This window comes from Ambystoma mexicanum, chromosome 4q (genome assembly GCF_040938575.1).
Source record: "Ambystoma mexicanum isolate Mex_15411 chromosome 4q, UKY_AmexF1_1, whole genome shotgun sequence".
Lineage (NCBI taxonomy): Eukaryota > Metazoa > Chordata > Amphibia > Caudata > Ambystomatidae > Ambystoma > Ambystoma mexicanum.
This window is the reverse complement of record NC_090928.1, coordinates 330,904,256-330,931,373: the sequence shown is the minus strand read 5'-3', so window position 1 is coordinate 330,931,373 and position 27,118 is coordinate 330,904,256. Positions and strand designations below refer to the sequence as shown.

General features: G+C 45.6%; 1 protein-coding gene across 4 annotated transcripts in view; it reads right to left on the bottom strand.

Moving 5' to 3' along the window:
• LTBP1 (latent transforming growth factor beta binding protein 1) overlaps positions 1 to 27,118 on the bottom strand; it is a 1,019,134-nt gene that overhangs the window by 64,109 nt on the left and 927,907 nt on the right. For 3 of the 4 annotated variants that reach the window (XM_069607910.1, XM_069607907.1, XM_069607909.1), the window contains 4 exons: positions 26,354 to 26,524; positions 25,821 to 25,907; positions 15,820 to 15,948; positions 13,681 to 13,821 (listed from right to left, as the gene is read on the bottom strand). In XM_069607910.1, coding sequence (XP_069464011.1) covers positions 13,681 to 13,821; positions 15,820 to 15,948; positions 25,821 to 25,907; positions 26,354 to 26,524 — 528 coding nt within the window. The remainder of the gene's footprint in view (positions 1 to 13,680; positions 13,822 to 15,819; positions 15,949 to 25,820; positions 25,908 to 26,353; positions 26,525 to 27,118) is intronic. The other variant, XM_069607908.1, reaches the window with a different exon arrangement.

Here is a 27,118-nt window from a genome sequence, read left to right as displayed (position 1 = left end):
GGCGATCACGCCGCGGACTCATGGGTGGGGGTCACCCCACCCGCTCCCGGTCACCGGAGCGGCACACGTGGCCGGAGGCACCCGGCGCACAGCGGCCCCGGCTCTGGGGGCACCCAGGCAGGGTCGCCAAATTAGCCATGTTCACATGGCAGTGGGGTCACCCAGGGATGGCATTGCCCTGCAGGGGCACCGTCCTCGTGCTGGGCCCCGTCCTTGGGCCCAGCACATGCAGTGCAGCACCAGCATGGTGCTTCAGGAACAACACTGGAGCCGGATGGTGGTCAGACTGCCGAGCTGGAAGCGGCTCGGACCTTTCATTACGTTGGTCACATGGCTAACCATGTGACCACACACCAACACAGTGGGAGATACCATGGCCCCTTACAGGGGTGCAATGCAACAACAGCTAGAACGTTCACTGCAAGATCATCTTTCTTTGGGAAGCAAATGTGTTTCTAATACTTCCAGTGCCGTATATCATTGTATCCTCTTTCTCTCTCTATTTTCTAGGTCTGGTTTAATTGACTAGTCTGCTGCAGTCCTAGAATGTTTGGGGAAAGTGTTGGATGGTGGTCTGGGTGCAATTAAGAATAAATCTTGTTTCAAAAATGGTATTTATTCCAGTCTTGTTATCATAGGATACCTTAATGTGGAACTACTGGCTGGTGGCAGAGCAGGAAGCTACAATTTAAAGCGCTGAATTAAAAGGAAATGTCCTTAGCAGGTACCACGCATGTTTGTTTGTTTGTTTATTTTCTTTGTTTATTTATTTGTTTGGTAATGTGCACCAAGCCCTTAGGTAGACGGGCGCAACAGAAACAAGAAATCTTAAAACTTAGTTACAGTACAAGGTAGCAATACATAGAGCAGTGATTGCAGTAGGAACAAAAATACAGGTACAAGATACATTAAATACGAAGCAATGGTCTTGGTAAGTCAAGGAGGCATTATCGTAAGTAACAATATATACACACATACATATACAGATATGTATATACAACATTACATGTCTACTTTAACGTGTATCCATGGTGCATGCAAATATGACAGAACAGACGACCATGTGTGTATAGTTAACCAATCTACAGTGTAGTTTGAGGGAACAAAGGGTCGTGTAGGGGCTGGAGAGGTAGAAGTGTAGCTCGGCAGTTAGGTGTCGTTTGTGTGTAGCCAATTGAGTATCTTATGTCTGAATATAGGGTAGGGTTGTTCTAGTCTGAGGTCAACTGGTAATTTGTTCCAACATTGTGACGCCTTAACAGGTAAACTGGTTCCTCCTGCTGTCGAGCGTTTGAACCTAGGAATCTCTAACATAAATGAGTTAGCAGATCTCGTATGGCGGGTAGCTGTTCTCCTGGTAATTTTATCCATAAGGTATGGGGGTGCTAGGTTATTCAGGCATTTGGAGATGAGGGATGCCGTTTTGAGGATAATTCTGTCCGTTATTTTCAGCCAGTTAACCTCCTTCCTGAATTGGGTAATATGCTCTCTGTAAGGGATGTTCAATGCTGCCCTCAGGGCGTTATTCTGCAGTCTTTGGATTTTGTCTGTAATGTATTTTTTGGTCTCGAGTACAGGGCATTACAGTAATCTAATCTTGACATGATAAGAGCTTTGGCTGGTGTGGTGCAGCTCGCTCTCGAGAGGTATGGTCTGGAAGCTCTGATGAGTTTGCAAGTGTACGTTGTGGATGAGGCAAGGGAATTGACTTGCTTTTTAAGAGTGAGAGAGGAGTCTAAGTAGAATCCTAAAGTTTTAACTACAGACATCACCTTGATAGGGTTGTTATCAATGTTGAAGGATGTGTAGTTTGGGCTGAGTTTTTGGATATTAGCTTCAGAACCTAAGATTAGTAATTCCGTTTTTCGTCATTCAGGCAGAGGCCATGGGATGCCATCCATGCCTGAATGAGGGTGTATATTTTGTTCACCAAGGCTGAGTCAGTCTCGAAGTTGCCCGAAAGGGGTATGAGGATCTGTGTGTCATCTGTATAATTAGTGTAGGTGACACCTACACTATCCAACTTGTCAAACAGAGGCTTGGTGAAGATATTATACATAGTAGGGGAGACGCAGGAACCTTGTGGGACCCCGCAGGTTATTTTAATGGGGTTGGCAGAGGCTGAAGTAGAGAAGACTCTCATGGTCCGGTTAGCTAAGAAGGATTGGACCCAAGCTATAGCATCTTTGGTGAAGTTGGCGGCAGATTGGAGGTGGTTGCATAACACTGCATGGTCCACCAAGTCGAACGCTGCCGACAAGTCCAGTAGGAGTAGCAAAGCTATTTTTCCATTATCCTTTAGTTCTTCAATTTGTGTCTTAAGGTCTAACAGTGCTGTTTCAGTGCCATGGAGAGGGCGGAAGCCCGATTGTCGTGAGCCAAGTAGGTGGTTGGCTTCTAGATAGTCCTGAATTTGTATCTAAGCAGCTCTATCTAAAATGTTAAGTAGAATTGGCACAGTGGTGATGGGTCTGTAATTGGTAGGGATAGAGGGGTCCAGAGTTTGTTTTTTAAGTAATGGTAGAACCCAGGATTCTTTAAGATTGGCCGGTACTGTATTAGTTTTAAATGAGGAGTTTATCAACTTGGAGATAAACGGGGCTAGGTCTCTAGCTGCATCCTTTATTATCTGTGCTGGGCACGTGTCGCCTTTACAGTTAGAAGGTTTGAGGGAAAGTATTATTTTTTCTGTTTCAATTATGGATATAGTCTTGGATCTAAAGGGTGTGGTTGTCCTAGTCAGCAAAGGTTGACTAGTTTGTTGGTCAGTGAGTGGTAGCGAGGCCTTTCTTTTTTCAATTTTGCATTGTAAGGACAGGATTTTATTCGATAGAGCACACCATACTTTATCCTTTGGGGCATTGTCTACCGGTTGAATTGGGGATTCTAGTTCGCGGAGGATGGAGAATAATTCTTTAGTGTTGGATTTAGCTTTCTCAATACTGTCATTGAAGGTGTTCTTTTTGGCTTTGGTTATTTCTTTTTTGTACATTCTCGCAAATTCTGTTATGTTATTTTTGTTATTTTCAGAAGGGGAGTGACGCCAAATGGACTGGAGTTTCCTTTTTTGTGATCTTAAGGATTTGAGTTGGGGGGTGAACCAGGCATTCAGGTGCTCTACTTGCCTTGCTTTGCGCAGTTTGACAGGAGCAATCATGCCCAGTGCCTTAGTCATAGCATTGTTAAAGATATTTACCAAATGCGTCAGGGTTGTTATTTTCCACTCCAGAGATGGCGGGGAGGAGAAGAGGGATACGTTTTTCAGCAGTGATGTCCTTCTTACTTCTGGTAGGGGGAGGCGGTGCCATATTATTAGGCTTGGGGCTGAGGAGGTCTAATGCGGCAGAGAAATGTATTAAGTGATGATCTGTCCAGGATTGTGGGACGATAGCTTTTTTACCTATCAGTGCACCAGGCAGAGTAAATCAGGCGGGTGCAAAAAGCAACCAGTCTTGTCGCCAGTCAAGAGGTCCACAAAAATGGATCATGTACTGTGTCCTTGAAAGAAAATGTCATTTTACATATTGCCGATAAGCAGAATCGAAAGTAAAAACGACTTCAAAATCTACATGGCCTTGTTCAGAGGTGCAAGAAAAGCAGTATAAAGCCAATGCCCCAAACACAAGAAATTGCGTGGGTTTAGTAACACAATCAGGCAGCACCGCGCCGGGTGGCACGGGTGGAGCAGGGAGCTCCGGCACGCCTGCTGGAGCTCCTGAAGGAGAGTGGCCCAGCCCCTGCCGCGAGGCTTAGTGTGTGCCGCGGGCGCATCCGTCGATGACAGCAGTGTCCCCATAGCAACAGGGATGCCGCCTGACGAAGAAGTGGTGCTGGGGTGTTGTGGTGCTTGTGGCAACCCCTCACAGCACAGGGCCCCCAACAAGATAATGCATGACCATGGGAGTGGTGCGAATGTGGCAGGCAGTCACCCAGTCATGGGGCTGCCTAAAGAGTTTTGTGCGCACTGGGGGGTACACAGTGAGCCCGGGTGACACCACGCATTGGACAGGGCCACCCAGAAAAACACACTGGAGGGCAGGCCCATTTACACCAGATCCCCTGCCCCCGATCGCCCCCACCCCTTTCACCAACTTAGAGAGCAACAAAGAGCAAAGGTGGCTGACTGGAGTGGTCATTCCTATCTAACACAATATGTTTTTATGTTATTGTTTGTGTATATGTAAGTTTACAGTTAGGTGCATGTTTATCATTATGGGTATGTATAGTGTATGTTAGCATTTGAGTGGGAGGATAAGTAGGGGAATGTATGTGGGGTATATTTATTTATTTATAGTTATTATATAGCGCTGCTCACCCATAGACATCAAAGCGCACGAAAAACAAAACAAGACACACAAACAAGTAGTCGGCGGGGTGCAGAAGGCCAAGGTCTGAACCAATAGACACATTTGCTTAAGGGTATATGGTTGGAGGAAGGGATAAAAGGGGCTGTGTATGTACCCTGGTGTAAGATGGTGTAAGAGAGATAAGGAAAGTGGTGACCTGCTAGAGGCCACCTAGGAAGTAGGAGCACCACTGAACCCATCATCTATCCTCCCTCCACAGTGAGTGGTAGCAGGTGTTGGTCAAAAGTCTGTGCCATCAGTTCCACCGTATGCCCCCCCCCTCCAACCTCTCTAAGGATGGGTGGGCTGAAAAGCAGATCACTTTAGAAAGAACTCATGCCAAGGACAGGGACGTTATTTCACCAAAATTGCAGGGGTAGCGGAAGTGACATCACATGACCCTTGCCCCCTGAAGACATCACAGGAAGTGATGTAATTTTACCCCGCCCTGAAGTGACATCACGGAAAGCGATGAAACATGACCATTTACCCCTTGACAAAACAGGAAGTGGCATCACATAGCATTGTTTTTAAGTACACTATGAAAAATATGGTCACAATATCACTGTAATGTGATATACATTACATATAAGAATGGATCACCTTATGTATCGGCAGAAAAAAACATGCTATAACTGCAACTTGCGAAAAGCACAATACATAGTCTGAAATGGATGCTTATTCTACTCTAAGGGCCTGATTCACAGAAGCACTTTATAATGGTGCAATCCCATAGGAAGACACTCTGTGAATCAGGCCCTAAATGTTTTTGGGAGGATTTTGTTTGCATTGTGAATTTGAGGTGTTTAAGAACAGACTAAATCAGTGACTCACCCCCTGATGTGTGCCTAAAATAAACCTTTAAGGAGTCTAGCAATTATTGGATAGAATTACAGAAAGACAAATTATTTGTTATTCCTATTCTTTCTTATTTAGGGTCACTGATCAAAGTGTTACACTTGTGGAACCCCCTGTTTTTTTTTTTTAAAGAGGCCTGTACAAGAAAGCCAGCAACTCCAGAAACAAAGAGTCACGTGACATTGGCACAGCGCAGGAGCTTCAAATTGTAAAAGAAAAACATGTTTTGTTTAGGGGTAGCAAAGGAGACCACAGGAGTAGCAAGGGAGACCTCAGGGGTCACAAGTGCGACCCCTAAATGACGTCCCTGGCCAAGGGAATCTAGAAGGGGATTAGTGGTAGGAATGTTTAATAAGAAAGTTTGTGTGTTTTTTAAAATTGATATCCACTGTGTGTCTCATGAAAAGAGTAAGGTAAGGACTCAGGGCATAGCCCGTCTCCTGTTTAACCGTGATTTTATTTGCAGGTGCAGGGCCCCTGCCTATCCAGCTGGGCTGGGAAGGGTTGGTTCAGGGGGACTGTCCCAGGCCTGGGGCAGGGAAAGGGCAATCCCTGGCCCGGGATGGCGACGGAAACCAGAGGCTGCATTATCATCTTTACTTCGGACAATGTGAGTGCACTGCCCAATGCAGCCGAGGCACGGGCGCTTGCCAAAGTTGGAGGATGTAGACTGAACGCGACAAACACATAATTCTTAATTGGAATTTATCTGGATCTTCTTCAGACATCCAGAAAATAGTGCTGAATACTCAGATGGAAGTGTGTAGATAAGGCAGACATCAACTGAGAGACTAAACTGGATCCACGTTTAAACAACTTTAGAACTGCAAGCTAAAAACATTGAGTCTCAATCTAATTGGTGACATCAATACCTACAAAAAAGGCATTTCTAAACATCTGGAGTGCATAATCAATTTACATGCCAAGATTCCAATGGGCAAGTGCCATTCCCAGAAAGGCAATCTAACACCTTTGACTCCAGGTTGAAAGTGGAGGGTGGGCATTATCCGGTCTCCTTGTTATGAGATCCCTTGAATCTATATTTATCTAAACCTCATAGAATATATCTGTTTAAATCGAGAGGTGCCCTCTTGTTGTCAAATGCCTTGATCCCCTTCCTACTGAGCAGCACAAAGCTCAAAACAGTCTAGCAGCTGGTTTAGAGTCTACGGGGATGGGTGTCATGCGACGCATTGGACACTGGCGCCTGTGGCCCCGTATGTGTCTCCGCACTTCCTGATTCCCGCCACGCCTTTGGTCTATGTGCACCCAATAGTCTAGTTCTTTTTCCAACCGGATGCACGTAGTCCTATTTTAGACACACCCCCGCGTACCGTCCTTGCATTGCAACCTTTCAGTCAGCTGTTTTCCTTTGCTGCCGCTGTTGCGCTACGATTTATCGCTCTGTTTCCTCTTGGAGTCTATTTTTCTCCTTTCTTGTCTGCTTTTACCCTTCCCTTCTCTACTCCGTAATCCCTCTCTCTCTTTGTCAGCCTTCCCGTACGCGGCCTTGCACATACGGGCCTTTCTTACGATCGGTGCTTCCGCTTTCCTTTTTCCCCTGGCTCAGTTCTACTCCTCCTCCTTATTCCCGCCAACCCTTTGGCATACCAGCCGGAGTACCTTCCGCTCCCAGTACCTCTACGTTTGTGATTTGACCATTCGGATTCCATTGCTGAATACTCGCCATACTCTGCAGACAGAGCCCATCTTCTGTACGGAGTCCTGCTGTCAGAGTTTTTTTTTGCCAGATCTGACTTTTTCCCCCTTATTTGTCCCTCCCGGGAAAGGGGTCACAGGGAAGTGCTCTTAAATAGCCTTCACAGTGGCTTCCTCCCGTGCGAGACACAAGCTACCAATAAAAAAAGAAAAGGACTACAGATCCCACAGATCTCTGAGCCCAATGGAAGAAGACGCGGATTGCACAGGTGAGGAGGTGGAGGAGGGAAGCTGGGACATTCCACACCAACAGGATAAGGAACCTGACAGTTTGCAACACCCTCTACCTAAGATGGCTACCCCGCAGCAAGCGCAGGAGTTAATAGCCGCAGTACAAAACCTCTCACTAGAGATGCAAAACATGAAGGCTGAGAACAATTTACTGAAGCAGATGGTAGCAGCTCGGGAACCAACTACCACCGATTTACCACTGATGGCCTTATCCTCTGGCAAATATGACGGTTCCGCCTAGAAAGGAATTTCTTGATGCTTGCAGGGTCTACTTTGTCTTTAGAACCCGCACATATGCATCGGATCATGTGAAGACAGGATTTCTGATTTCCAACATGACAGGTAATGCCCTGGCTTGGGCCACCCCATTAGTTACTGGTACTGATCCAGTACTCCAGGATTTTGGGGCATTTGTGGAGCTACTGAAGCGCACTTTTGAGAGACCAGAACTTTCATTGGCAGCCGGGGAAGAATTGTTAGACGTACGCCAGGGTCAAACTGATGTAATGTCCTACATATCGTCATTTATAAGACTGGCTATGGAAACCGGTTGGTCTGACCAATCCCAGTTAATTTTGTTCCGCCGTGGCCTTAAAGAAGAACTAAAAGACGAACTGGCACATTTTCCACGACCCGCCTCATTACCCGAACTGATGACTACTGTACTACAAATGGAATCCAGAAAGCAAGAAAGGCGTAATGAAAGACCGAAGTCACGTGCTTCTTTCACCGGACCTCCCTCTCCTCTCTCACCTGCTTCCAAACGTTTTGACGAACCCATGCAGATAGGCGCAACCCGGCGATCACTGACTCCTGAAGAAAGGAAGAGAAGGAGGGAACAAGGTTTATGCGCCTATTGTGGTTCGGATCGACACACAGTACGAAATTGCACCAAACTGCCCACCAGACCGGCGGAAAACGAAAACCCTCGACCCTAGAAGGGACGGGCAATCGAGGGCCATCTTGTAGTCCCTATGTATCAATGGCTATTGATTCGTCCAACACTTCCGAGGACTCCCGCCTAATGGTGTTAACCGTGAAGGTTACGGTCAATGGTAACCAAGTAGAGACTTTGGCATTAGTTGATTGTGGTGCCGCAGGGAATTTTGCAGACACCTTATGGGTGGACAAAGTCAGATCTAAACGCATCGATCGCAGGCATGGGCAAAATGTAGAAGGTGTGGATGGAAAGCCTTTGAGCTCAGGGCCTATTCTCCAGACTACGGAGCCCCTACCTCTCATCATTCACCAGCATTCAGAGGTCATTACCTTTGACATAATCTTCCCTCTTATTCTAGGGATCACATGGCTACGAAAACACAACCCAAGCATAAATTGGAAGTCTAACTGTTTGAAATTTGATTCAACTCATTGCCATACCAATTGTATTCAAGAGATGCATTACCAGCAGGTAAAGACCATTCCCAGCACTCTTCTCACCACTGTTAGCATACATACTCTTGCCCAGGTGTTAGAAGAGTACAACACGGTCTTTGCTGACAGCACTCCATCAGAATTGCCTCCCCACAGACCAGAGGATTGTGCTATAGACCTAGTGCCTAATGCCTTGGTGCCTTTTGGGAGAATGGTTGTGCTATCTAGAACGGAGAAGGAAGCACTTCGGAAGTATCTCGATGAGAACCTATACAACGGCCTCATTAGACCCTCTAAATCCCCTGCTGGTGCTCCGTTGTTTTTCATACCCAAACGGGACTCCAGAAACCTTCGGCCATGCATTGATTACTGAGGACTAAATAAAGTAACTGAGAAGGACAGATACCCCATGCCACTCATCCCGACATCTTAGAGGCGGTCCAGGGTGCCTCAGTCTTCAGCAAATTGGATTCGCGCAACGCCTACCACCTGCTTAGAATACGCTCCGGGGATGAGTGGAAGACGGCGTTCAGGACACCCTTCGGTTTATACGAGTACCATGTAATGCCCTTTGGGCTAGTGAAGGCCCCTGCTGTTTTCCAGAGGTTTATAGGCCGGATCTTTTTGGATCTTCTGTTTGTTTCGGTGGTCATATACCTGGATGACATTTTGATTTTCTCCAAAAACATGCAAGAACACCTGGTACATCTGAAGGAAGTGTTAAAGCGACTCAAACAACATCAATTACTGGCCAAGAGAGAGAAGTGTATTTTTGGAGCCACTTCAGTACCCTATTTGGGTTTTGTTCTTTCGCCTCAAGGTATTCAGATGGATGAAAAGATAGATGCCATTCTCAAATGGCCTGCTCCCTCTTCTGTTAAAGAGGTACAAAGATTTTTGGGCATGGCGAATTTCTACAGACGTTTCATCCCAGGGTTTTCCAAAATCACCCTGCCAATTACAAGCCTTCTAAAGAAGACATCCATGCCCTTCACTTTGAGCGCCCAAGCAGAAGAAAGCTTCCAACACTTGAAGGAAAGATTTTGTAGTGCTCCCATACTACGACAGCCAGATCAAGGGAAGCGTTTCATCCTTGAAACAGATGCCTCAGCAGCTGCTATAGCAGCGGTTTTGCTTCAAGAACACGACAACGAAGAACACCCAGTGGCGTATTTGTCCAAGACCCTCACACCGACCCAACAAAACTACTCGGTCATCGAAAGAGAACTCTTGGCCATGAAAAAGGCATGCGAGGTCTGGAGACATCTATTACAAGGGGGGTGCCATCCCTTCATCATCAGGACGGATCACAAAAATGTACAGGTCTTACAATCCATGGATTGTGTCAACTCCAGACAAGCGCGATGGGCGCATTTCTTTTCTCAGTACGATTTCTGTATCACTTACATCCAAGGGAGCCAGAACACTTTGGCCGACTCCCTTTCCAGGAAACCCCATGCTTCCAGTGCCTCTTCCTGTACACCGGAAAGACTGTTCACTAGGAACCAGATTATTGCCACCGCCTCTATGTTTTTACAACAAGTCAGAGAGGCTACAGCAATACAAACAGAACCAAGAGGTTTAGCAAAGGCTGAAGGCCTTCTGTTTAGGAAGAGGAAATTATGGGTACCATCCAAAGTTCTGCAAAACAAGGTTCTCTCCTGGTGCCACGACCATAAAACGGCCGGCCATAGAGGACAAGCCAGTAAATTGGATTTAGTCAGAAAGCTTTTTATTGGCCGGGCTATTCCAAGGATGTGAAACAATATGTCAAGACCTGTAGTGTGTGCAACCAGAGCAAGTACAGCACAAAAAAGCCGATTGGGTTGTTGCAACAGGACGCCATTCCTGATCGTCCGTAGAGCCATATCACTACCGACTTTATCGTGGATTTACCGCGTCCACAAGGTTGTTCCTGCATTATGGTGACCATGAATTCCCTCACCAAGATGGCTCATTTTTCTCCTCTTCCAGGTCTGCCCACGGCAGATGTTATGGCAGTGACTTTCATCAGAGACGTCTTTAAACTCCATGGACTTCCAGACAAGATTCTCAGACCGCAGGAGTCAATACATATCCAAGTTTTGGAAATCTCTCTGCAAAGCCCTTGGAATCGAACGAGCATTATCATCTGGGTATCACCCCCAGACCAATGGGCAGACTGAACACTTAAACGCAACCTTGGAACAGTATCTACGAAGTTACACGAACCTACAACAGGACAATTGGGTGGACTTACTACCCACAGCAGAATTTGCATATAATAACGCCAGTGATTCTGCAAGCGGTATGTCCCCATTCTACTGTTCATATGGGTTCCATCCCCGTTCCATTATCCCTCTCTTTTCTGTTCCATCTTCCCTTCCAGCTGTGGATGAAGTGTTGGCTCGCCTTAAAGACACCCATGAAAAAGCTAAACTCAATTTGGCAGAGAGTCTCAAAATATACAAAAGACAGGCCGACAGGCATCGTCAGGAGGTCCCTGAATGGAAGGTGGGCTCTAAAGTATGGCTTTCTACCAAATATCTACCGCAATGGTCTCATCCGTCTAAACTTTCACCACAATTCATTGGCTCCTATCCCATCATTCCCAAAATAAATCCTCTGGCGTTCCGCCTTAAATTGCCTCATGCTCTAAGGTGTATTCCCCCGGTTTTTCATGCCTCCCTACTAAGGAGTGCGGCCCAGACTCGCATTTCTCGGCCTCTCTCTGTCCCGCCTTCTCCTCTTGACATACCGGAGTATGAGGTCTCGCAGTTGAGAGATTCCAGATATCATAAGGGTCGCCTGGAATACTTGGCACATTGGAAGGGGTTCTCTCATGCAGAGGACTCTTGGGAACCCATTTCACATATACAGGGGGGCATACTGTCATGCGACGCATTGGACACTAGCGCCTGTGGCCCCGTATGGTCTCCACACTTCTTGATTCCTGCCACGCCATTGGTCTATGTGCACCCAGCAGTCTAGTTCGTTTTCCAACCGGATGCACGTTGTCCTATTTTATACACCCCCCCGCGTACCGTCATTGCGCTGCAACCTTTCGGTCAGCTGTTTTCCTTTGCTGCCGCTGTTGCGCTACGCTTTATCGCTCCGTTTCCTCTCGGAGTCTATTTTTCTCCTTTCTTGTCCGCTTTTACCCTTCCCTTCTCTCTTCCGTAATCCCTCTATCTCTCTTTGTCAGCCTTCCCGTACGCGGCCTTGCGCATACAGGCCTTTCTTACGAGCGGTGCTTCCGCTTTCTTTTTTCCCCTGGCTCAGTTCTACTCCTCCTCCTTATTACCGCCAACCCTTTGGCATACCAGCCGGAGTACCTTCCGCTCCCAGTACCTCTACCCTTGGTGGTACGTTTGTGATTTGACCATTCGGATTCCATTGCTGAATACTCGCCATACTCTGCAGACAGAGCCTATCTTCTGTACCGAGTCCTGCTGTACACCGGTCCGAGTTTTTTTTTGCCACATCTGGCGTTTTCCCCTTATTTGTCCCTCCCGGGAAAGGGGTCACAGGGAAGTGCTCTTAGATAGCCTTCACTGTGGCTTCCTCCCGTGCGAGACACAAGCTACCAATAAAAAAAGAAAAGGACTACAGATCCCACAGATCTCTGAGCCCAATGGAAGAAGACGCGGATTGCAGAGGTGAGGAGGTGGAGGAGGGAAGCTGGGACATTCCACACCAACAGGATAAGGAACCTGACAATGGGTCACAAAGAAATGACTGGTAGTAACTTTATTTTTCCAAATCGAAATGTATTAAAAACATATTTAAGACAACGCTTGCAGTAAAGTCACAAGCTTCCTACAATGGAGGTGGGACTTGAGCTGTCTCATACCCCACCCTCAGTAGAATTCCTAGGATTGTAATGCAACACCCTAGTATCGTCCTCTCCCCCGCCCCGTATCCATTGTCTCGCCCACAAGTATAGTTCACATGTGCAAGTCATAGCCCTATAACAAACTATCTTAAACATGTTACACAAAAAGAACACACACCTCATCTCCCCCTTAAGATGCCTAATCAGGAACTCATACTCATGATTTGGCCCCTCCTTCTAACTTGCCAGTTCCTAGTGTCTTTTTTGCAGTGCAAGGGAGGTTATCTGGAGGAAGAAGTTGTTAGAATTATCTATTGATTCAAGAACTGTGAAAGAGGAAATGTGACCTAGATTTCAGCTCCTGAAGAATGTTCACCACTTTGAGGGTTAAGAACAGAAACATGTTGAGCAGTAGAAAAGGAGTGATGAGTAAATTATAAGTCTGCATAATATCTGAGAGCTCGAATCTGTAATTGTCAACTGATAGAGGTGTGATAGGTTTGAGAATAGTCCCTGGAGCACTTTAATACTTTTTTAGGTGTTGCATATGTAATGTGTTAAGTTTTCACTTGGTTTATATGGAATGCACTAACATCAAGTTTTGTTTGATTATTTAATACAATTTGGACCATATTTTTATATTGCAGAAGGGGTTATGCTATTGTGTTGTACCTCCACCCCACAACATATGTGTAGTAGGATGTTTTCTTCGTAGGCACTGCAATAGATATGGACTAGAGTCCTACCTCTCTTTCAGATATACTACAAACTATTCATTATAAGAATATTGTAAGCCGCAGCGAGCGCCCACAAGTCAATAGGAGTATACTAGCATGGACCCCCAGCGCAACTTATAATATCCTTATATGTATATGATGGGAGTACATAATACCAGTATAAAAAAGACTTATTTTCCCTTTGAAGCAGTCAGTACGTCTTAAAGCTAGGAAATGCTGCAATGCTAAAAAGTGTAATCTTTTATTGCTTGGAAAGGGAAGTTTGCTGTAAGTTTAATGCACATTCGCTCTTTTCATCAGAGCAAGGATAGGACCCCAAGAACAGCAGCTAATTGTCCAATTGTGATGCCACAACAAGAAATTAAAAAGATGAACACCAAATAAATATAATGCTATTATGTCTCTGTTTTATGTCTCTATAATGCAGTCCAGTTGGAGGTACATCCATTCACATGCAACATGATTGACATTCCAACACTCTGGGAGATTAGACTGGGAGACAGAGCGCCCAAAGTTCTCAACTCACTACTCAGCCTTTTCACTCAATGTATCCTAAATGGACTGGTTTATGGCATGCAACATTTTTATGCCATCCACCTACCGCTGGACTCCGCAGGCCGGATGCATCTTTTCCCAGTGATATCAAGAACCATAGGCCTTGTGCAGAAACAATTGTAGGATCCGTCCGTGTTGATGCACTGGCCGTCAATGCAGCTGGCCGGGTCCTGGCACTCATCCGTATCTTCAACATAAAGAAGGATAACGTAAGTTAGATGCAGGCAAGTGTTATGGACCTGGACACTGCACTCTCATTCAGACACAATGCATCCATTTTGCCACGACTGAACTTATGCAATAACACATAAAGGTGACAAGCGTCATGTCCCAGAAATCCTATGCTATTTTACACAATGTGCTTGCAAAAATACTGCAAATGCCATCCTTGAATAGCCATTGGTCTGCTACCTAGGACTCTCCAGATGTTTTGGACTATAAATTGATATTGATATTTTATTTATATCACGCTCGTACACAAGTGTTTCAGAGCGCGGCAAGGGAGGGGAGCAGAGGAGAAAAGAAATCAATGATCTTACTAGACCCAGTGACATTGAGAATGCGCAAGTGCATGGGAAAGGGAGAGGGGAAAAGTGCATGGAAGGGGGGAAGAGGTGGAGCGTGCAGATCAAAGGAGCAGACAGATAATAAATAAATAAATACATAATAAAGGCAACAAACAGTGGTAGTGCAGCTAGCAAGTGGCAAGTGCTGGGTTTAAGGCAGCACACAGGGTATGTCTGATAAGTGCAGGAAGAAAAAGGGGGGCTGTATGGGTACAGATACAGACCCCAGTGCAAGGTGTGGCCCGGAGGAAGTGCGGGAGGGTGAGCAGGAAGACCGAGGGTAAGCCAGGTGCACGGTGCCGAGAGAGAACAGGTAAGCAGGGGAGAGGGGGCGAAGGCTGAAGCGAAGAGGAAGGTCTTGAGGTGCTTCCGGAAACGGAGATGGTTCTCCTCAAGTTTCAGAGTGGCAGTGAGGCTGTTCCAGAGGTAGGCCCCAGCCGAAGACAGAGATCTACCCCCAGCTCGTTTTTTTTTAGAAACGAATGACCCTGCGGGATTTTCAGGTAGAGGAGCGAAGAGCTCGAGAGGGGTGGTATTAGCGGAGGGATAGCTGAAGGTATTTTGGACCCAGGCCCCAGAAAGCCTTGTGGACAATGCAGAGGTATTTTAATATAATCCTTGCACCCACTGGGAGCCAATGGACAGATTTCAGAGCTGGAGAGATACGATCCCAGGGCTTGAGGCCAAGGACAAGTCTTGCAGTCCTGTTCTGGATTAGTTGCAGATGGCAGAGAGTAGAGGCATTTAGAAAGAGGCAGTTACAGTAGTCAACCTAGAGCGAACCAGAGCTTGGTAGACAGTGAGCTTCTGGGGAAAGGAGAGGAAAGGCAGAGTACCTCTGTGGAGGTGCAGCAGGAAGTATGACTTTTTAAAGACATCATAGATGTTGGCGGGGAAGGAAAGTATGGAGTCAAAGATGACCCCAAGGTTCTTGGCCTCGGAGGTGGGGATAGGAGGGCCAGGGGAGGCCGGCCAGAGAGTGAGGGGAAAGGAGGGTGAAGGTGTGCCGATGAGGAGGATCTCCATCTTGCTGGCATTCAGACAAACATCGTTGGCGGCACACCAATCTTGAATGGAAGTTAGGCAATCAGAGATGAGAGAAGGAGAGGAGGTGGACGAGGGCAGCCTGAAAATGAGTTGGGTGTCATCAGCAGAGCACTGGAAGTTGGAGCAGAAAATGGCAATGCAGTGGGCGAGAGTTGTCAGGTATTGGTTGAAAAGCCAAGGCGTGAGGTTAGACCCCTGGGGAACACCACAGCTAGAGAGGGAGATAGATGATAGATGATCCCTCACCATTGACTATGCTGGATAGGGCTATGGGCTTTTGCAGTCCAAAACGTGTAGAAATTCATAAGTTGCAGACCACCGCATAATCCAATGGGCTCTGCCACTTAGGCAATATTTAATGTTTTCTGATCAGTGCATGCTACTTGTTCAGGGGTGCATTAACATAGGTTGGCACACATCAGATGAAGCATAAACGGGCTCCTCTATCATGCCAGGTATGCAGATGCAAAGCAATTCAACAGATGTACTAGAAATCAGAGGGAAGGACGCACATGGAGGGTCCGAGTGGCAGTACCGCAGTAGGAGCCTCAGATATACGCCGAAGGACTTACCAAAGCACTGGAGCTTCACAGGGTCATAGTGGGTGCCCTGCTTGCAGTAGCACTCATAACCAGGTTCAGTGTTGAGACAGAAGCCATTTTTACAGATTTCTTGTCCAAACAGCACACACTCATCCGCATCTGGTGTGAAGAAATCACAGAAGTGCATGTAGGTTATTTGCTTTGAAACTGGTGACATACCGCACTGCCGCCATCTTGAGATTGGTACGCTGCGCACCTATTAGCTGGCAATCACATTATCGTGCTTATTGACACAGACAGGCCTGGTGTTAACCACACTACCCTTTGCGGTCTCCGTCTCTGCTTTTGTAAAAAGCCTTTTCAAAAACACCTTTCTCAAATACAAAAAAAGAAAGGCCAGCAGGGTAGGGTGACCAACCGCCCCGTATTTTGTGGGACTTTTTTCAGGCACCCTCTGCGGGACACCAAATGTCCCGACTTTGTCTCGACTCCTGGCATGATCAAAGCCTTTTCTGCCCTGAGCTCACACTTCTGTGTGATAGAGCAGCTCTCCCAGGGTGCACAGCATCTTAACATATGTGTCAACAGCCCATTGCGATGAAGCAAATTAGACATTAATATGGGCTGGGGGAATATTAGCAGGGACTTTTGTCCCTTAAGAAATGTCAATTGGGTGATTAGAAATGGGAAGGGTGCATAATGCAGCATGCTGTGTTTGAAATAAGACTATGGATAAAACATTGTGTCTCACATTAGTGTGCCTGGTGCTACCTTTCATGCAGGATGGGGAAAATAAAGCTAAAGTCATACTCATTTTGCTCAACATGTTTCTATGAGAATGTATATAGTATAAGGTTAGTTTATTGCGACTTGCTAGTTTTTTTTAATGTTGTATGTGTTTTTCCAATGCATTTCTATAAACAAAGCCTTCATAAATATCTATATCAAGTACACCTTGAAAGATATGTGATCAGCTGCTCAAATTGCCCACATGCCATTGTCACCCTCTAACCAAAGTGTGTGATCCTGGGCTCATCGTGTATTCTCACAGTGTCTTATCTTGAGTCCTCATAAGTGATTCAGTTCATGCCTTATATTATTAGACCATTATGTTATTATAAGATGTAAGATGTTATTTAAAAACATCCTCACTCATGGTCTTAATAGCTGTAGAGTTGCTACCCATATAATAATACTAATAGTGCCATTCGTGCATTTCACACCACAAAGTTATTCGACACTCAATGTACTCATGGCAACTCATTGTAAAGTCACTTCCCTTGGTGTCTCTAAGTATCAAAGACAGGTGATGCTTCTTGCAGTGCTTTTTCTGTGAAGTCACTTATGTAGTTGTCAATGCGTATGCACATTTTGATGTTTTCATATATTTTGTCCCAAAAGGCCTGGACAGAGCTCTAACAGACGAGTGTCCTGCATGTATATGGTCCTACGGGGATGGGGGGCAAGAGGCACGAATGACACCATATGGAACTGCGCGCACTGCAGGCTGCTTCTGATGCGCTACTGCGTCTAAAGTGTCCTGCAAAACCATTCTATAAAGTTGGCCACTCCACCAGAGGGGGAGAGCTGGAAGTAACCTATGCCCACCCAAGACCCCTCCCCATCCCGCTAACCTGGTTGCCGGGGGGGCGGGGGGGTAGAGGGGGAAAAAGACCTTAAAAAAACACCACATTGAGAAGGTGTTATTGAGAAAGACGTTTCAGGCATTCGACTTGGGTGAACACTGACCTCTTAAAGAGAGTTCTGTAGCGATGGGCAATTTTACTCACACATCCAAATGAGAGAAGGGTGCAGGAATTGTCTCGGGGTGTTGGTTAGGTTAGACATCACCTACTACCTGCATGTCTCGCCTTTAAGAGACAAAGCCTCATTGCAGCAATGTCGTTTATACTGTAAATGAGCATAGAATCAGCACCCTGAACAGGAACAAGCAGGCAGTTATATTTTTGTAAACTATTTTGGCAATAGAGAACGTCTCTTTGTTCCCCGATTTCACTTTTACATGTTTTTGAGGCGCCTACATTGATGGTAGACTGCAGTGCCTGAGATGTGCCACCCAGAGCACCTCCTAATACACTGCGCCGGTGCCCAGCCCTACGACTGTGGTATACCTTTGAGTCTACCATTTCCTCTTTCCGCAGCCATCGGCATGCTTCCTTGATGCTGGCTCTGGGCATTTGCTTTTTATAGGTTTGGCTATAAGGTGGCGCAATAAGCACTGCCTAAGCTGAAACTCATGTCATAGCAAGTGAAGATAGGAGACAGAGCAGATGTGAGCAGTGACACTCAACCTGTCAGTGTGGTTTGGTTATACTACCCGTAAGCCATGCCACTGAGGCCATTCCCTCCAACTACGTGCCGGTCCTCACCCAAAACACACACCTGGAGTAATAAAATGTGTTAACCAAGTGTGTCGCCCGCCAGTTGATATTTTGAAACAATATGTGAGTCCTTGCATCTGTTCATTGCACTGAATCACTTTTTAAAACAGGTATTGACAAAGGCAACAATGTTGCCTCTTGTATATGTGCTGCATAGGCATTTACCTGGCTCTACCATTATATATCCCGTTCTTGACAATATGCGCCAGCTGCTGCCATATTGTGGCCAGGTAGTCCCATTATGGCTCCACTGGGGAAATGCTTATCCAATCCCTTCACAAAACTGTTGACTTTGCCAATGCTTGTTTTTACTTTCCCAGCAAAAGGGAGGCCCTGTCACTTTGTTTTCCATTGGCACATGACTTGGAGCCACAAGTTGTCATCGTTGAGAAAGCAAGGGTCTTCTAAGAGCTGCTTATGGGTGAACTGCTTATGGGTGAACTTGACAAAGTAGTGATGAAACCCCCACAACTTCACGCGTGCCGTGGGTGTGCATTTAAAGACAGGTGAGTGTCACCATGTCCGATGGACGCACACTACCCGGATGCTCATGATGAGCAAACAACATGAAAACAACATGAAAGTATCAGTCCTTAATCCTTGGCCTACAACTCGCGGTGTTCCAAGCGTCATCGTAGATGTAGCACGGGCCGGTGGAACTTTCCTGTTTCTGCCCCCCTCAAAGCCCCCTGGGTATTTGGTGGCTGGGGTCCCAGCTGCTCACCTGGCTAATGACAGGTGGTAATTATTTGGATAGAAAGCTTGCACCCGCGCACAGCCATGTAGTCTCATCAGTCGCCTACCTTAGTGTGCATGTGTCCTTGTAAATACATCATACTTTTATGATGTGGTACTTGTGCTCTGTGCGAGGTAGTCTTTCTTTTCTTTTTATTTTATACTTATATTGTTTAATTGTTTGTATGAAAGGTTGTGTCAACCATAATATACAGGAAGTAAAAAAAGAAAATTGTCCCTGTGTGTGGGTTCCAGCACATGCTGTGTGGGATGTTTGGTGTCCTGGGGTTGGCTTTTCTTTCTCCCTTTATTGTGATATTGGTTACTAAAGCAACCTTACACAAAATTAGAACACATGTCCAAAAGATAAAAAAACAAATTAATAAAAAAGTTACACCGCCCTCACTGTATAAGAACAGAAACGCATATTAAAAATGGATACATAAGCGAAACATTAACACCCCACATTAGCCAAGAACAGAAAAGGTCACTAGAGAAATCGTATTCCCTTGTAACATTTTGTTTGAAACATCTTTATCTTCCCGAAAGTACGGACACGCAGTAACACAATGTTTAAGGGTTTCCTGGTCAACCGTTCTATCACAAAACCTACAATAGATGTGATCAAGTTGAGACTGTTGGCCTTTCCAGTGAAGAATACCTTCTTTGGAATGGAGCTGGTTGAGGCGAAAACATAGGTTAACATCACAAACTTTGTCACATGGCAGCCGCTGCAGATACCTGGGGATACATTCTATTTTATGAACGCATTCGACACAGTCAGTTTACATAGAGAGTAGCTACATTGCATCCACTGTTTCCACCCAGTCTAGTTTGTATAATTTTGCCTTTACGCGACCTGGTCGTTGAAGTAATTCCTCTTCCGTGCCACCAATACGAATTAGGATGTCCTGCATTCTGTTAACAAAGGATTTGACAGAAACTACTGCAGCTTATTTAGTAATACTGAGCAGATTACTCCCTTTCTGCACCCCTCTCCCTCACCTTTTGTTTTTCTGCGGCTCTACCAGAAATGTCGTCAGGCCTAGTATTGTAGTTGCCTGTCTGTTTCCATTTCCTTCCCACTCTAAATGTCATCAGACCGAGTAGGATAGTTAATTTCACATCCTTCCTGTTCATGGCCTGGGAGAATGTCATCTTATTTTCCCTTGTTCCCTCACTTGCCTTGAAGCGCTTTGAAACACATTGTGTATAGGAGCTATATAAATAAACTATCATATCAGATGTGGTTGGCTTTTTCAGTGTTCCTCTCCCGTATCCTCTCCTGGCATGTGCACCACTGACAGTCATACTCACGAGCCTGGGGTGTTGGCGCCAACAAGGCCGTTGGTCACAGGGGATGTGTATTTGTTGCATAATAGTTTCTTTGCATTTACCTATCTTTTGATAAGTTTATAAACTTTATAACGCTTAGCTACTGATGTTGCATCATGGCAACAGTGGGGCGCCTTAATACCGATTTGATTTTAGGAAATATTTGTGTAAATAACCAATGCATATCTTTTTTATTTGGGTGCCCTTTATGTTATGTCCTGCCGACAGGGCAATAATCAGAATTTCCGCAGTTATGCTGGACACATTCCCAGAGGTGATGCTGGAGCGCGGGCACAAGGCATTAAAGCAGTGTTGAAAATCCGTGCCTCTACAACAGGGGTCTGCAACCTGCGGCTCTCCGGATGTTTTGAACGATAACTCCCATGATCTCTCACCAGTGAATATGCTGGCTAGTGCTGCTGGGAATTGTAATCCAAAACATCTGGACAGTGGTCGAAGTGGATGGGAGCGGTGCTACTCGACTTTTAAAAAAAACGTTTTACTGTTCCTATACTTTTATTTAAAAACGTAACCATTCCGGAATGATTTCGTTTTAAAATAAAAGTGTAGGAAGGAGTTGAAATGTGCACCTCCATGCACTGCACTCAACACTCGTTTAAGCAGCAGGTGTGTTTGTGTGGGGGTTTGTATTGCGTGTGGGAGGGGGCGTGGTGATGGGATTTGTGGGGCATGGGGTAGGCCAGCAGGGAACAAAGTTCCACTTCTTCTTTTCGACCACTTCGACCACTGCATCCGGAGAGCCCAAGGTTGCAGACCCATGCTCTAAAATGAGATGGCTGAAGCACACCGACTAAGCAGTGGGGGCGCGCAGCAGTGACGCCAGCCATGCTGCTGCCAATGGAGCGCTCTCTTTCTCCAGTAATAGCACGCACCCAATGCACGTGACATATCCACAAACCCTGACCATTAACAGAGCAATCAGCACTGCATTACAGACTTATGGAACGCCATTAGGCCTAGCAAAAGAAGGTGATGGGGGACAAGTCTTCACTGCCCAACATACTTGAGGTCTGAAATTTCAAGATTTGAAATTGTGGTCCCGCACCATCCCTGCAGTGGGAATGGGCAAGTCGCCAAACCAGTAACTCTTTTCGCTATTTCTCTTTTTGCGCCCCCTTCGCCTGATGACATTGGGCCTCATTACGACCCAGGCGCTAAGTGTTTATTGGCGCCGTAAAAGGCTGCGGCGCCGTTAAACACTTAGCGCCTAATTACGAGATCCCTTTGCGAGACCCGACCTTAATGGCTGGTTTTTCCAGCCGTTAAAGTAGGGACCCGCAAAAGGACTTTGGTGCTAAAAACAGTACCGCAATTTGCGGTACCGTACTTTGCGCCTTCCCCATTCCCATAGAGCCCTATGGGGCAAAAATGGGAATGGGGAAGGGCAATGGCGGCATGGGGAATTACCGCCCCACCAACCTCAGAATGGGGTGGTAATTCCCCATTCCGCCATCGCGGACACCGGCATGGACCATGGTGCTAATAGCACCATGGTCCTCCGCCTGGGTCGTAATGAGGCCCATTGTATTGTATTGTTTATTTATTTGTAGAGTGCACCGGGCGCTTGTGAATTCTTAGGTTACAGTTACATAAATATCTTACATTTACAGTCAGGGGATCAATTACAAGTGAGGTTATATTTGTATCTACAAAAAAAAACATCTTGAGGCAGCACTAAGCAGGAGTGTACAGAGTGGAGAGATGTGTATATGTGCAACACAGGTGAGTTTACTGATACATATATGACATATATGAGGTTTACATCTACGGTTATCGGTAACAGTAAGGATTAGGAGAGGTATAGGAAGAGGAGAGTTAGCGTGGGAGTGTTGATTACAACACAAGTGTCTACGTAGGTGGAAATTGGTCAGTCAAGGGTAAAGCGTCAGCAGTCGTTGGTGTGTAGCCAGAGTTTAACATTGGTTTTGAAGGAGTGGAAGGAAGGTGTGGCTGTTAGGGAATCCGGGATAGAGTTCCATAGATGAGCTGCCAGTACTGGGAAGCTTGAGCCTCCAGTTCTTTTCAGATTGAAGTTGGGGATTCTAATACTATTGGCTTGAGCCTTTCTGATGGGGCGTTCAGATGTATGCTTAGTGAATTTCTCTGTGAGGTATGCAGGTGCTTTATTATTGAGACAGTTGTGTGTAATGTTCAGGGTTTTTTGTTTGATTCTGTCCTTGATGGCCAACCAATTGGCGGATCCTCTTTGGTCAGAAATGTGTTGTCCTTTGGGAATGCCTAATGCTGCAGAGTTGTTTTGCAGAGTTTGGAGTTTATTGGTGTTGTGTTTACTAGTGCCTAGATAAAGTGCATTGCAGTAGTCTAGTTTCGATGGGATAAGGGCTTGTGCAATGGTGATGTAACTGTCAGTGGACAGCAATGGTTTACATGCATGAATTAGTTTGCAGGTGTAACTTGTTGCTGATGCTGTGGCATTTATTGCTTGTCGAGGTTGAGAGATGAGTCTAAATAGAATCCTAAGGTTTTAAATTCCTTGGCTACATTGATTTTAATAACATCAATAGTGATGGATTTGTACATGTGGGATAATTTGTTTAGTTTACTGGTGGAACCAATGATTAAAAGCTCGGTTTTATCGTCATTAAGGCATAGACCGTGTGTGGCCATCCAGGTTTGAATGATTTGATAGATTTTGTTCATGAGGTTAGTGTCTTTGTCGTAGTCTCCTTGGATTGGGATGAGGAGCTGGGTGTCGTCAGCATAATTGGTATATGAGACACCCAGTTTGTCCAAGATATCGAAGAGTGGCCTTGTAAAAATATTATACAAAGTAGGGGAGATGCATGACACCTGAGGAACACCACAGGTAATGGGAACTGGGTCAGCAGCTGAAGTGGGCGAGAGGAGAAGTTGGCAGCCGATTTGAGATGGTTACATAATACTTTATGATCTACCAAGTCAAAGGTGGCTGACAGATCTAGGAGTAGAAGAATGGAAGTGTCTCCTCTATCTTTACGCTTATGTAGTTGGATTGTGAGATCAAGGAGAGCCGTCTCGTTCCGTGTCTCGGGCTGAATCCAGATGGTCTTGTGCCCCGTAGGTTGTTTATCTCCAAGTAGGATTGAATCTGTAGATAGGCAGCTTTACCTAAGATTTTAAGGAGGAACAGAACTGTCGTTATGGGCCTGTAGTTCGTTGGGACATTAGGATCTAGGTTAGGTTTTTTTAGGAGGGGTAATATCCAGGCATCTTTAAGGTTGGTAGGCACAGAGCATGATTTAAAGGATGAGTTGATAAAGGAGGTAACGAAAGGGGCTAGTTCTTGTGCAGCTTTTTTGATAATTGGGGCTGGACTGGTGTCGCCAAGACAACAAGAGGGTTTAGGAGGTGTAATGATATTCTTAGCTTCAACAATGGAGATGGCTCTAAAGTTGAATTGGTTGTATTTAATTTGGTTGACGGCAAGTTCCTGTAGGATGGCTTCTTGAGTGGAGAGCGCAATATTATGGAGGGAGGTTCTTTTGGCTGATATTTTGTTTTGTAGCATGGTGATTTTATTGCATAGGGCATTTTGAATGTTAGTGCACCAAACTTTATCTTTGGTGCACGAGTCTACAGGTGCGATAGGGGATTCTAATTCTCTGAGAATGGAAAAGATTTCCCTAGTGTTAGAGTTAGCTTTTTTGATTCTGTCATTAAAAGTTTCTTTTTTTACCTGTATGATTTGTTTCTTGTATCTATTAGTGAGGTCAAGGAGATTTTCATTATGAGGAGAGGGATTGTTTTTCCAGCAGGCTTTGGCTTGTCTTTTTTCTTTACGCAGGGCTTTTAGGCTTGGGGGGAACCAAGTGTTGAGATGGGCAAGAGGTTTAGATTTACTTAGTTTCAACGGCACAATGGCGTCTATAGCTGAGTTGATGGTGTTGTTGTACAGGTCAACCAGATCATTAGGGTTAATGATCAGATAGGTGATGGGCTGAATCAGAGGGAGGAGATTTGTGACTGTTGTGTTTTTTTTTTACAGCGTGTGAGGGCTGGAGGTGCCGGTAGTTTGGTTGTAACATTAGAACCTTATTCTCTCCTCATTTAGTTTTCTTGCCTAATGGGAACCTTTCTTCGCGGACACTTCGTGTTTATGCATTCATTAGCCAGGAATCCTTTGCTGCTGCGATAATAGCTTGCGCCGTCAGGCTCACTCCGATTTGAAATTTAGATTTGCACAGATGTTCTGTCAACTGTGAATAAATGGAATTCTGGGTGTTAGGGTGGGGGAGAGTGAGGGTGAGAACATTTCATCCTTGAGCAGCTGTAATGAGACTAGAATTAGCAAACAATTTGTTTGGATATATATATAGTTCTATGCAGTGGTGGAAAGGGAAACAAATTAAAGGGGAATCCCACAAGGGCTGGGGTTGGGGCAGAGTTTGGGGGCGGGGTTCCTAGGAGGCGGAGGTCAGAGGGGGCGGAGTTGGCAGTAGAAATCCACTCCAGCAAATGTTCAAAATAATAGTTTAAAAATCGTGCATTTTCTTTCATGCTGCTTCTTTCCCATAACTGCGCTGGCAAAATATTAAAGGTGCTCACCTTTTAAACCCAGCAATCTATACTGCAATATTCCCAGGGAAACAAAGTATCCAAATATGAGGCATGTGTTTTGACGCCAATTTGGGGTGGTCTTGTGGGTAAACGTCAACAGTGGGCACATGCACACTGGGTGAAATCCTGGTAGCCAAACAATTGAGCAAGATTGCCAGCCTCAAAAACACCCAAGGGGTGTTGCGTCTGCCCTCTGAAAAAAGCGACACTGTCCGCCCACATGTGTCCTTTCCTTGTGCCCTGAAAAGCAGCAGAGGGCACAATCAGGGAAATTAATTGCTCCAGTCTCCAGGATTATAAACTCTCTTGGCACATGACATCCTGGGCAAATATTCATGACTCACTTGCACTCTCATTTCCCTCACAGACCCCTGTTTGGCTTTCAACTTTCAGCAACGCTCTGCTTTATAAAAGATGGCATTAAAAGTACACAAACCATTGTAAGGTACTCACACAAATATATTTAAGGATGTATATATTTGTGTGCGTACCTTACCATGGTTCGTATACTTTTCAAGCCATCTTTTATAAACATAAAGAGAAATGTGGTCGCCAAAACATGTACAATTGTGACATTCCCTCGATTTTGACTGAAAGACTAAAAATGCCAAAATCCTTGCTGGCATATCTTTGCAAAGCTGGGTGCTCGGTAATGTACTCCTCTTTATGTACGCTCGCACAATGCCGACTTGATCACCAAGCCGCCAGGTCGGGGCTAAGGCACGCCGGGTCCCGAGATCCTGCCAGATATCTGATGCCGGAACTCGTACCCACCAAGAGCCGGCCCATTGGCCAGCGCTCGTTCTATGTTGCAAATATTCCCTCACCCAGAGTGGCAGAGGTGCCTGTTGCAGGAGTTAGCAAGAAGGGAACTTGCTGGAGGACAATGATTATTCGAAACTGCCTGGCTCACCCAATTGGAACGCATGTTTACATACACGTCGTCAATTGTCTGTAGCTTGATTACTGTTGTACACTGACCTGCATATTGCTGTCCGCTGACATCATACGCCGACTCAGGAGTTGGGATTAATCCTTTTCCAGCTGGACACATTGCAGAAAACTCTGCTGCCATGAGAAACAGAAATAATATATGAAAAAGACCCACTTAACAATCATACATCTGTCGCCGAAAAGGCAAAGGGCCAAATTCATCCCTAAGAATTTTACATTTTGGAGAGAAAAATATCAGTTTATATGAAAGTGAGGAAATTAGAAATATGTTGTTAAGACCTAAAACCAACATAGTATTCCAACTGTTTGGTGACTGCTTCAATTGACAGCGGAATATGGTGAAATCAAATCTTTGCGATGCTTGTGTTCCTTCAATCTCTTCAGGCTCCTTCGTGATCACAAAGGCTGTTCCAACCTCACTAGTTTTTTGTGGACGGGCAGCTGATATCAATCTTGAGTACACATCAACTGGTCACACCACCCTGCCTCCCGCTACTCCCGAAACTGATTGCAAGCCTTCCCACAACACTGCCCGCCCCATGAAAAAGGCTTATGCTTACCGGATCCAGAGACGGGGCAGGGGAAGATTTCACAATTGTCGCCCCAGCCGGCTCCAAGCGTACAACAGCACTCTTGCTTGGTGATGTTGGACGTCAGAACGTTATCGCAGAAGTTGGCATCATTGAGATTGTAGTAGCATTCCTTCTTGTCGTCGTCAGATTGATCAGCGGCTGTGCACCGGGGAGGGGGCATAAACAGGAAGGAAGAGTCAAAGGGGCACCAGACAGTATATCTTCTATTTGATATTGCATAGCCTTGTCGCCTACTTGGACTGGAAGTGGCACAAACAAGGCAACATTTTCTCAATACAACTTTATGGCTTGAAGGAAGAAAACCTAGCAGAATGTAACACAAGAGAACTCCCAGAAACCCCTGTACTGGGAGGTTTATAAACTCTCTCAAGGTTTTCCAAATTCATGTGGTCACAACATAAAGAAGAGAGCGAAAAATAACCTCTACATGAGAATATTTTGTGAAAATAATTATGTGATACAATGTGTGAAAACCATCTGCATATTAAATACAACCATTTAAAATACACCCTCACAGAAGAAGAGAGGGCAATGAAGTCCTTCCTTTATGCCAGTTGGACATATCGAAAATCCTCTAGCGGCCATTCCAGAATGAAGTCAGTGGGAGGAGAAGTGGCCCACAATGATGGTGCTGTGGGAATGTATGCACTGGAACTTGTTCAAAGTGCCAGAAAAGATAGGTTCCAGGATTAGGAAGGGGGAAGTAACATGTGGGAGGACTGGGGAAAAGAG